General features: G+C 62.0%; 2 protein-coding genes across 10 annotated transcripts; both read left to right on the top strand.

Annotated features, from left to right (window-relative positions):
• Positions 1 to 694: 694 nt before the first annotated feature.
• On the top strand, positions 695 to 5,819 carry Renbp (renin binding protein). 8 transcript variants are annotated; one of them, XM_004874967.3, is made up of 11 exons: positions 695 to 787; positions 941 to 1,050; positions 1,152 to 1,227; positions 1,323 to 1,398; positions 1,506 to 1,678; positions 1,902 to 2,126; positions 2,320 to 2,401; positions 2,485 to 2,660; positions 2,957 to 3,088; positions 5,518 to 5,605; positions 5,673 to 5,819. In XM_004874967.3, the coding sequence occupies exons 2-11, from the start codon at positions 944 to 946 to the stop codon at positions 5,801 to 5,803; spliced, it is 1,266 nt and encodes a 421-aa protein (XP_004875024.1). In that variant the 5' UTR covers positions 695 to 787; positions 941 to 943; the 3' UTR covers positions 5,804 to 5,819. The 8 variants fall into 8 exon arrangements, with proteins under 8 accessions (XP_004875024.1, XP_087060208.1, XP_087060213.1 ...); XM_087204082.1 differs by having other exon boundaries at positions 696 to 787; positions 1,152 to 1,202; positions 1,289 to 1,398; XM_087204083.1 differs by having other exon boundaries at positions 729 to 843; positions 1,152 to 1,202; positions 1,289 to 1,398.
• Positions 5,693 to 10,114, top strand: Naa10 (N-alpha-acetyltransferase 10, NatA catalytic subunit). 2 transcript variants are annotated; one of them, XM_087204099.1, is made up of 9 exons: positions 5,693 to 5,828; positions 6,094 to 6,227; positions 6,504 to 6,602; positions 6,811 to 6,851; positions 8,092 to 8,137; positions 8,222 to 8,337; positions 8,470 to 8,514; positions 9,297 to 9,381; positions 9,820 to 10,114. In XM_087204099.1, exons 2-9 carry the CDS (start codon positions 6,207 to 6,209, stop codon positions 10,054 to 10,056), a joined length of 690 nt encoding a protein of 229 aa, XP_087060225.1. In that variant the 5' UTR covers positions 5,693 to 5,828; positions 6,094 to 6,206; the 3' UTR covers positions 10,057 to 10,114. The 2 variants fall into 2 exon arrangements, with proteins under 2 accessions (XP_087060225.1, XP_004875029.1); XM_004874972.4 differs by having other exon boundaries at positions 6,811 to 6,869.

The raw sequence follows: 10,114 nt of genomic DNA, 5'->3' as shown, positions 1-10,114 counted from the left end.
CTGAATGCTGCACCTGTGAGTGTGTTGACTGAGACCCAGGGCGGGTGGACTGCCAAGGGCATCAGCGTGGGCCAGCAGGAGCCAAGCAGCCACAGTCCACGAGGAGATGCCAGCAGGCATCAAAGGCCGGCACAAGCAGCAGGAGCACTGGCACAGCAAGACCGTGTCCCTGGGGTGGCACCAACAGGTAGAGGGGCCCAGCACCCTCCCGGAGGTGGGTCTTTCAGATCCCTGACTACTGCGCCCACTTGGAGGCAGCCCTGTTGGCAGGGAGGGTGGCCTGTGACTACAGCCGGACAGCCAGAGGCCAAGTGGACCAAGGTGGGTGGCCGGGGGACAGGCCAGCCATGCAGCCCTCCAGCAGCAGCCCCTGGTGCCCACCATGGGCTGCTGAAGTGGCTGGAGAGCGGAGTCAACAGAGGCCGTGCCCACCTTGGGGAACAAGGGTCAGGGGGCCCTCTCCTGCTGCCCTTTGCGGGAACCCCGGGCCGCGCTCCCCGCTCATCCTGCCAGCTCCGTCCCCGCCCCGTACTGCCCACCAGGAGACGCCTAGGGTGCCAGGTGGATGCCACCGGGAGCCTCTGCCCGATCCCAGGCCCGACGACCAGGAGGGTGGAGAGACGGAGCGCGGAGGCGGCGGGGGGGGGGGGCGGCTCAGAAGCCCCTCCCTTCCCCGCCCCCTGGCACCCCGAGGAGGGGGTGGGGCACAGCTCGGTCAGCTGAGTGCTGGTCACGGGACCACAACCAGCTCTGTCTGGCTTCCTGGAGGAGTCTCGGAGTGCGACAGGCTAGTGGCCGGCCCTCGGGAAGCTGCTGTCCCTGCGGGGCCCGGAGGGCGGTGGGGTGAGGAGCCGGCGCAGAGGCGGGAGGTCCCCGGGCCGGCACCCCGGGAGTGGGCAGCGCGTGGGGACTGGCGCCTCGAGCTCTGAGTCTCCCCCAGGACATGGAGAAGGAGCGGGAGGCTCTGCAAGCCTGGAAGGAGCGCGTGGCGCAGGAGCTGGACCGCGTGGTGGCTTTCTGGACTGCGCACTCGCACGACCGGGAGCACGGGTGCGCTGCCCGCCGGTCTCCAGCCCCTGCCTTTCCCCAGGGCGACTCCCGGGGGTGCTGGCTGGGCTCCTTCCGGCCTCGCTGACCCTGCGCTTCCACAGGGGCTTCCTCACGTGCCTGGGCCGCGACGGGCGGGTGTATGACGACCTCAAGTACGTGTGGCTGCAGGGGAGGCAGGTAGGGAGCGTCCCAGCCAGCACCACACCTCATGTGCTGCGCCCGCGTCCCCCCGCCGCAGCCCGGCCCGGAGCCCAGCAGCCCTCTACCTGCAGGTGTGGATGTACTGTCACTTGTACAGCAAGTTCGAGCGGTTCCGCAGGTCGGAGCTTCTGGACGCTGCGAAAGCAGGTGCCCCTTCTGCTCCTCCTCCCAGGGCCTCACCGTGCCCACCCGGTCCGGGGGCGCGGGGCAGGGGCCTGACCCGAGTCGAGCGCGACACCCTCCGTGGCCACCAGGTGGCGAGTTCCTGCTGCGCTGCGCCCGGGTGGCGCCTCCGGAGCAGAAGTGCGCCTTTGCGCTGACCCGGGACGGCCGCCCTGTCAAGGTGCAGCGGACCATCTTCAGCGAGTGCTTCTACGCCCTGGCCATGGACGCGCTCTGGAGGGTGACGGGGGACGCGCGCTACCAGGTGCTTGCGCCCGGACCACGACTAGGAGGTCCCCTCCCCGCCTCCCAGCCTCCTCCACCTCTCAGCCTCCCCTTCCCGAACCCCAGAGAGGGAGCCCCCAGAGCGCCCCGGGGACGTCTCCTTGGGGTGCGTGCGGGACACAGCGCTCCCACCCAGGGGCCCCGCGGGACGCAGCCCCCGCCCGACCTCCCCTCGCCCCGTCCCCATCCCCCGGTCCCCGCAGAGGGAAGCCACGGAGATGATGGACCAGGTCGTCCGCTGGGTGCGGGAAGACCCGTCAGGGCTGGGCCGGCCCCCGCTCTCGGGGACCCTGGCCGCCGAGCCCATGGCGGTGCCCATGATGCTGCTGAGCCTCGTGGCGCAGCTCGGGGACCACGACGAGGCGCTGGCCGGCAGATACGCCGAGCTGGGGGACTGGTGCGCCCAGAGGATTCTGCGGCACGTCCAGGTTGGGGGTGCCTCCAGGTGCCTGCGGGGCTGGAGGGAGGGGTCCGAGCCCAGGTGGGGCCTGATGCACATCCTTCCGAGGCCCTGGGCACCCGAGCCTACCGTTCTGAATCCTCTGGCGGGCGGGCAGCCTCGTTCCTGAGCTCTGGGATTGGGAGCCAAGGACTGAGCCACCTCCTGCCCCTCCTCTGCAGAGGGACGGCCACGCGGTTCTGGAGAACGTGTCTGAGGACGGCCGGGAGCTCCCTGGCTGCCTGGGGCGACACCAGAACCCAGGTGAGGGGTGAAGTGAGCCAGGGGCTCAGGTGTGGTCCGGCTGGGGCTATGAGCCGCCACCCCCCATGCGGACCCCTCCCCAGGTCACGCACTGGAGGCCGGCTGGTTCCTGCTCGGCTATGCCAGCAGGAAAGGCGACCCTGCGCTTCGAGCCCATGTGATCGAGAAGTTCCTCCTGCTGCCCTTCCACTCCGGATGGGACCCCGAGCATGGGGGCCTCTTCTACTTCCAGGACGTCGATGGCCTCTGCCCCACTCAGGTGGGCCGCCCTGCCATCAGCCTGGCTTTAGAGGGGACACCGGCTGGATGTGAAGCCAGAGCCCTGGGTTCTGCCCCCTGCCACAAGGAGCCCAGTCACCCGTTGTGCCCTGGCACAATCCTGCTGCTGCTCTGCAGTGATGGGGGGCCCCGGCCCTTTAGGAGGCCACCTAGGTGTGTCCAGGCCATTCTGAGGGGCCTTTGAGACCCCCAAGGTACCCAGGCAAGGAGCCAGCAAGACTAGGCCAGATGTCCCTGTGAAGGGCGCCTGGCCACTCGGTTCCGCTCTGTCCCCAGCTCGAGTGGGACATGAAACTCTGGTGGCCGCACAGTGAAGCCATGATCGCCTTCCTCATGGGTTACAGGGACAGCGGGGACCCTGCCCTGCTGCGCCTCTTCGAGCAGGTGGCGGAGTACACCTTCTGCCAGGTGAGCTCCGAGGTCACCCTCCCCAGCAGGACCATGGAAAATGATCAAGTGGGAGGGGCCCTGCGGCCTCTTTCCTGTGGAGGCCCAGCAAGGGGGTCTGAGGACTCACGAGAGGATAGGCAGACTGTCTGTGACGTGTCCCCAGGGAGCCTCCATAGCCTTCACACAGGAGCCTGGTGGCCCTGGGAGTGAGGCTAGTTCAGAGGGGGAGGGCTAGACAGGGTGGTGCAGGCCTGTAATCCCAGCATCTGGCAGGCTAAGACAGGAGGATCTCAAATTTGAGCCCAGCCAGGGCAATTTAGACCCAGACTCAAAATTAAAAGCGATTGGGGGTGTAGCTTAGCACTTCCTGGGTTCAATCTGCAGGACCACGAGTGCACACACACACTGACAAGGGAGAGATCTGGGCTGGCCACATGAGTTTAGGTGTCATAAGAATACAGATGATACTAATCAGGAACACTACTAGTGTTTGGACAGTAAGGCAGGAGGATCCCTGTGAGTTTCCAGTGAACAAAACCAGAGCGGGGGATGTAGGTCAGTGGTTCCTCCCGAGTTTGATCCCCGGTACCATAAAACAAAAAACCAAAAGAGGGCCGGTCATGGTGGCACACGCCTGTCACCCCAGCAGGGAAGGCTGAGGCAGGAGGATCGCTGGGAGTTTGAGGCCACCCAGGGCTATGCAGTGAGTTCAAATTTCATAGTGAGACCCTGTCTCAAAAACAGAGTGGGTAGGGCCGGGGATTTAGCTCAGTGGTTCCGGTGCCTGCCTTGCAAGCGCAAGGTCCAGAGTTTGATCCCCGGTACCAAAAAAAAAAAAAACAGAGTGGGGTGTGGTGGCCCATGCCTGTAATCTCAGCACTCGGGAGGCTGAGGCAGGAGGACTGCCACAAGTTCAAGTCCAGCCTGTGCTACATAGTGAGACCCTGTCTCTAAAAACCAAAACAAAGAACATAGACAATACTAAGAGCTGTGAGGCAAAGTAAGCTTTCGAGTGGAGAAGAGGAGCCAAGAGGGGCCGGTGCTGGAGACACCAAGGAGCTGGGAGGTGGGAACCCTTTCCCAGCCAGGGGCTCCCAGACCCCCAAGTAGGTGGAAAAGAAGCTCATGTAGACCTGGGCACTGTGGCCGGCCCAGCCATCGCTGTCCAAATCTCCAAACAGTGTATCGGGCTGGGCTGTCTTTACACTATGGTTTTAGGAAGGCCACTAGGAGCCACTATAAAATGAAACAGGGAAAGCCAGGCGTGGTGGTGCACACCTGTCATCCCAACACTCCTGAGGCTGAGGCAGGAGAATCGCCGTGGGTTTGAGGCCAGCCTGGAAAACAACAGTGAATCCAAAGCCAGCCTGAACTATATAGTGAGACCCTGCCCCACCACCACCAAAAAAGAAAAATGAAACAGGGATGTGATGTGCTTAAACAAGAGCAAGAAGACATTAAACAGTTACCAAAAAAAATCCACAGGTCACTCACTCATGATCACGGAGCAGCAGGACAATGCAGAAAGCAAACTTTGGTACAATGGGGTGATATGGAGTGGTAAAATAGACAGGGACCCAGGCATTGTCACTCAAAAGGTAGCATTGATAGAGGGGGCTGCTGCACCGCTCCTGGAGGATATGCCAACTGTCATGGGCCACAATTTTAAGGGATGTTTTGACAGTGGACTTTCATGTGACTGGTCTGTTGTATGATCTTTCTGAGAAGTAGTTCCATTTAACTCATTTTTATTTTTCTGTTGGGCTTTTTTTTTTTTTTTTGACAGAGATTCATGTATTTCAGTCTGGCCTTGAACTGATTTTGTAGCCCAGATTGCCCTCGAACTCGTGGCAGTCTTCCTGCCTCAGCCTCCCAAGTGCTGAGATGACCGCTGTGCACTACCACACCTGGTGGCTATTTTTTGGTACAGGGCCTCACTATGCAGTTCAGGCTGGCCTCAAACTCACTGGGATCTTCCTGCCTCAGCCTCCCAAATGCTGGCATGTCAGGGGTGCGCCTCCACGCCCAGCAGGGGTGTGGCAGTAAGTTTTGGTGGGACTGGTTTGTTCTGGGAACTTTATTGGCCAAGAAAGAGAAGGGTGTGGCTGAGGCCCGAGTGCGCCGGAGGTCTGGACAGGTGCCATTTTTTGTACTGGGAGCAGCCGGGCACAGAGCCTGGGCAAGAGAGGCCGCAGGGAGGCAGCCAGGAGCGGGGCTCTGTGTGATGCGCCCCAAGTCTCCGGGGCGTCGAGTCGCTGGTTACAGGTTTCCTGGCACGGACTGAAGCACAAAGCGCAGGCTACACAACTTGCGAGGCGCCCGCTCGAGGAGCCAGAGCCGGGACCCGGCAGACCCTCTGTCCCCGTAGCTCCTTCCCCAGGCCGGCCGTGGCACAGCGCTGCAGTGGGGACCGCAGGCGCTGGCTGACACGTCTCCTCCTTATCCAGTTTCGCGATCCCGACCATGGTGAATGGTTTGGCTATCTGAACCGAGAGGGGAAGGTCGCCCTCACCATCAAGGGGGGCCCTTTCAAAGGTGAGTGGGGCGCAGGGGCTCGCGGCCCCGGGCACCCCTGCGCTCCCAACATGCCTGTGTCTCCTAGGCTGCTTCCACGTGCCGCGGTGCCTGGCCATGTGCGAGGAGATACTGGGCGCCCTGCTGAGCCGCCTTGCCCGGGACCCCGGTGCCCCCCGCGCTCCGCCCGCCGCTCCCACCCCCCGAGGCGCGGAATAAAGCTGAATCTGCTGCACCTGCCCGTGTGCGCGCGTCTGGGGGCCGGGGCCGGGACCGGGGCGGAGGGACGGTCACCGCTCGGCGCCGCGTCCCGCAGCCCGCTGACCCCCCCCCCCCCCGCTCGCCGGCCATCGCCTCGCCCCGCGTCTGCCCGGCTCATTGGCCCGCGCGTGCCCCGCCCCGCACACTGGGCCACTCCGCGCAGGGGCCGCGTGGCCGGGAGGCGGGTCCGGTGGTCGCGTACTTCCGCCCGGTGGCGGGTTCACTGCGCGCCTCCTCTTCCGCCGCAGCCCCTGCCATCCTGTCTCAGGCCCCGACCCGGCCGACCCGGTGTCGTTTCGGAGCGCAGCCGCAGCTGACTGCGCGATCACGCCCCCCGGGACCCGCGACCCCCGCCGCCGTTATGAACATCCGCAATGCGAGGGTGAGGGCCTGGGCCCGGAGGCTGTCCGCGCCGCGTGGGCGCCGGCTGGTGGCCGCGTGCGCATGCTCCCAGGGGACCCGCAGGGCGGCCTGGGGAGCGGGGCTGGGGCCGCCGATCTGTCGCGTCCGCGTGATGACAGGACCCTCTCGGGGTGGGCTTCGGGAAGCGCCGCTGCGCCCGGCGGTCGCGGGCCGCGCCGCTGGCGGACAGAGGCCTCCCAGCCCAGGCAGCCTGGGAGCTGAGCCTCACCGTCCGCTCCCCGCTGCCTCCCCTCAGCCCGAGGACCTGATGAACATGCAGCACTGCAACCTCCTCTGCCTGCCGGAGAACTACCAGATGAAGTACTACTTCTACCATGGCCTCTCCTGGCCACAGGTGCGCGCTCGGCCCAGGAGGGCTTCCGCGCACGGGGCGCAGGGCTCTCACAAGGACAAGGCCCTCGCCCGGGTCACAGGCTGTCATACAACTCACACCACTTGGTCAGCTTCCGGCTGTCAAGAGCGGGGCACACAGCACGCGTGGGTGGTGGGTTCCCAAATGGGCAATGTGGCCTTTCTTCACTTCCTTTTTCCTCCTCCACCAGCTGTCCTACATTGCTGAGGATGAGAACGGGAAGATTGTGGGGTACGTCCTGGCTAAAATGTGAGTCATCGAGGAGGAAGGGACAAGCCTGGGGCTGGGCCTAGGGGTGAGGCCAAGACTACCGTGTCTGGGAAGGGCTGCTGTGGGTTTTTAAAAATACTAAACCCGGCCGGGGATTTAGCTCAGTGGTTTCAACGCCTGCTATGCAAGAGCAAGGACCCAAGTTCGATCCTCGGTACCAAAAATAAATAAAAAAAAACAAAAAAACGAAACCGTCTGGGCATGGTGGCACACGCCTGTCACCTCAGCACTCGGGAGGCGGACATGACCGTGTCTCAAAAAACAAATAATACTAAGCTGTTTTTTAGGACAGCTTAAAGTTTACAGAGAAATTGAGCAGTGGACACAAAGAGTTTTCATGTAAGCTCTTCCTTCCAATTGCTGTAGCATCAATGTGTTATATCAGATGACACCTTTGGTGAAAGTGGGGACCCAGCAGCAAGACTTTGTTACCTAGGTCCTGAGCTGATCCCCCTGTGGTTTTCTCTGGGACCATGTCACCTGGCGCCACCCCAGGCTCTCAGTGGGAACTGCAAGCACCCTCCTTTGGGCACAGCTCCCGAGCTGGTCCCGCCACCAATGGCTGTCACTGTCCCTGTGTTATCCAGTTTCACGATTCCCTCTTCGGTCTGGACAGTTGAGTGTCCACTGCACCTTCAGTGTCCCACGGAACAGCGGTGCTGTGCTGCCTGCCACTTGCTGACAGCCGCGCATCTTGTGCAGGCCCACAGCTTGGGCTTCTCCACAGTGCTGTACTGGGGGTGGGGGGTGGGGGTAAAGTCACCACCTTTTAGACTGGCTTCTTTTCTATTTAGCAACATGTGTTTAAGGTTCCTCCCGGTCATTTTGTGGCTTGATGGCTTATTACTTTTCTTCACAGCTTATCATTATTGTTGTTGTTTTCTTTGGTGTTTTGAGACAGGGTCTTGCTATGTAGTCCAGTCTGGCCTCAAATTCACTGTGTAGTTCAGGCTGGGCTGGAACTCATGGTGATCCTCCTGCCTCAGCCTCCTGAGTGCTGAGATGACAGGCTATGCTAATTTGTTTTGAGTCATGGAGCAGTATTCTGTTTGTTGACACTGCACATGTCTGATGGCTGCAGGGTGGGGTTTAGGGCCTGGTTCTGGAGCAGCACAGGGGCAGTCTCAATGCTGAGCACAGGTCCCGGAGGGTGGCCGTGCCCACACTGCTCACCTTTGTACCCATCTCCTTCCTGGCTCAGGGAAGAGGACCCGGATGACGTACCCCATGGACACATCACCTCACTGGTGAGTGGGGCACCCCAGCCGCTGGCAGGTGGGAGTAGGGGAGCTGGGGTGCCTGGGCCCACTGTGCTGCTTTCTTTCCTCCAGGCCGTGAAGCGCTCCCACAGGCGCCTAGGCCTGGCTCAGAAGCTCATGGACCAGGCTTCTCGAGCCATGATCGAGAACTTCAATGCCAAATACGTCTCCCTGCACGTCAGGAAGAGGTGGAGGCTGGGCTGGGGTGGGCTGGGCACGCCTTCCGGAAGAGGTTCGGGGCTGGGGGGGATCCTGACGGCATGGCAGGGAGGCCGGACTGGCCGCTGCCGTGCAGCTCAGCAGCGTCTTCTTCCCTGCAGTAACCGGGCTGCCTTGCACCTGTACTCCAACACCCTCAACTTTCAGTAAGTAGGGGCAGGACTTGGGGGTGGGGCCACGGGGTCTGCTCGTGGGGCGCTGAGGCGCACGGAGTCCTGCAGTGCAGGCTCAGGGCAGCCGAGAGAGCCGGAGAAGCAGGGCTCCAGATGGCAGGGGGAGGGACGGGGGCGAACCTCACTTGGTGCACACCAGTCTTCCCAGCTCTCGGAAGGCTGAGGCAGGAGGATAGATGAGAGTTGAGTTTGAAGCCAGCCTGGGCTACATAACAAGACCTTTTCTCAAAAACAAAACAAAACAAAACAAAAATCCCAAACCAAAATAAAACAAAAAAGAATTCGTCTGAAGCCAGGCATGGTGGTGCACGCCTGTAATCCTAGCGGGTGGAGGCTGAGGCAGGAGGACTGCAAGTTTGAGCCCACCCTGGGCAGTTTAGCCACTTAGTGAGACCTTGTCTCAAAAATTAAAGAAGCCATACCAAACAAGGCTGGGGATGTAGCTCAGTGCCAAGGCCCTGCGTTTAACCTCAGTACTGCCAAACAATCCCAGAGTGCTTCCGGTGGGAAGTGCTTCATGCGAAGTCCTCACGTGATAGGGCCTGAGTCCAGCAGTGCGCACACCTGCCAGTGACAGGTGGCGGGGAAGGGAGGGCGAGGTGACTCGGGCTTGAGTTCCCACGGGCCACAGGGAAGGCTGGTGGGCAGGGCACTGCCTCTGCTGGAGATGGGGCTGCTGGGAAAGGGTGTCCTGGGGCTGGGCTTGCTGCTCCACCCCAGAGCCACCCCAGGCTTGGCTCCTCTTCCTGCCCCAGGATCAGTGAGGTGGAGCCCAAGTACTACGCAGATGGGGAAGATGCATATGCCATGAAGCGGGACCTCACCCAGATGGCCGATGAGGTGAGCCCACCCAGAGGGCCCCAAGTAGGGCTGCCCTTGGTGGCTGGGGCTTCCCGAGCAATGCAGGGGGAAGTGGCCCTGGCCCCCTTTAGAGAAAACATTGGAAGCCAGCCATTGTGGTTACATGCCTGTCATCCCAGCCCTTGGGAGGCTGAGGCAGGAGGATTGCTGTGGGTTCAAGGTCAGCCTGGGCTACATATCGAGTGTGAGGCCAGCCTGAACTGCATAGTGACACCCTGTCTCAAAAAACAAAAGAAAAGAACAGAGAGGGCATGGGATCCAGAGCCCACTGCCAGGAAGCCTCACCTGGATGGGATCTGAGGGGCAGATGGGTGTCTAGGGACAGGCAGGGCTGGGGTGCCGCAGTCTTCCCCATGCCTGGCCGGCCCCCTTGCTGTGACCTGGAGACTTAGGCCCTGTCCCTTGTTCCCACGTCAGCTGAGGCGGCACCTGGAGCTGAAGGACAAGAGCAGGCACGTGGTGCTGGGTGCCATCGAGAACAAGGCGGAGGGCAAAGGTGTCCCACTGCCGGGCCCAGGAGAGGCCTGCAGGGAGGAGAAGGCCTTGGCCGCCGAAGACAGCGGTGGGGACAGCAAGGACCTCAGTGAGGTCAGCGAGACCACAGAAAGCACGGATGTCAAGGACAGCTCAGAGGCCTCCGATTCAGCTTCCTAGGGCCTGTGCATCTGCCTCAGCCCTCGAGATGTCCCAATAAAGCTGCGCGCGAGGCCTT

This window comes from Heterocephalus glaber, unplaced genomic scaffold, assembly GCF_053883595.1.
Source record: "Heterocephalus glaber isolate CG9 unplaced genomic scaffold, H.glaber_assembly_v1.0 deba00001861, whole genome shotgun sequence".
Classification (NCBI taxonomy): domain Eukaryota; kingdom Metazoa; phylum Chordata; class Mammalia; order Rodentia; family Bathyergidae; genus Heterocephalus; species Heterocephalus glaber.
Note: the sequence above shows the minus strand (reverse complement) of the source record. Positions and strands in the feature narration are given on the sequence as shown.

Bases quoted from the DNA above. Each gene is read 5' to 3' on its own strand.
- Renbp (XM_087204082.1), top strand. From the start codon at position 944: ATGGAGAAGGAGCGGGAGGCTCTGCAAGCCTGGAAGGAGCGCGTGGCG. The intron at 2,402-2,484 runs GTGAGGGGTGAA...ACCCCTCCCCAG, and splicing joins GGGGCGACACCAGAACCCAG to GTCACGCACTGGAGGCCGGC. The intron at 3,089-5,517 runs GTGAGCTCCGAG...CTCCTTATCCAG, and splicing joins CGGAGTACACCTTCTGCCAG to TTTCGCGATCCCGACCATGG.
- Naa10 (XM_004874972.4), top strand. From the start codon at position 6,207: ATGAACATCCGCAATGCGAGG. The intron at 8,338-8,469 runs GTGGAGGCTGGG...TCTTCCCTGCAG, and splicing joins TCCCTGCACGTCAGGAAGAG to TAACCGGGCTGCCTTGCACC. The intron at 9,382-9,819 runs GTGAGCCCACCC...TTCCCACGTCAG, and splicing joins TCACCCAGATGGCCGATGAG to CTGAGGCGGCACCTGGAGCT.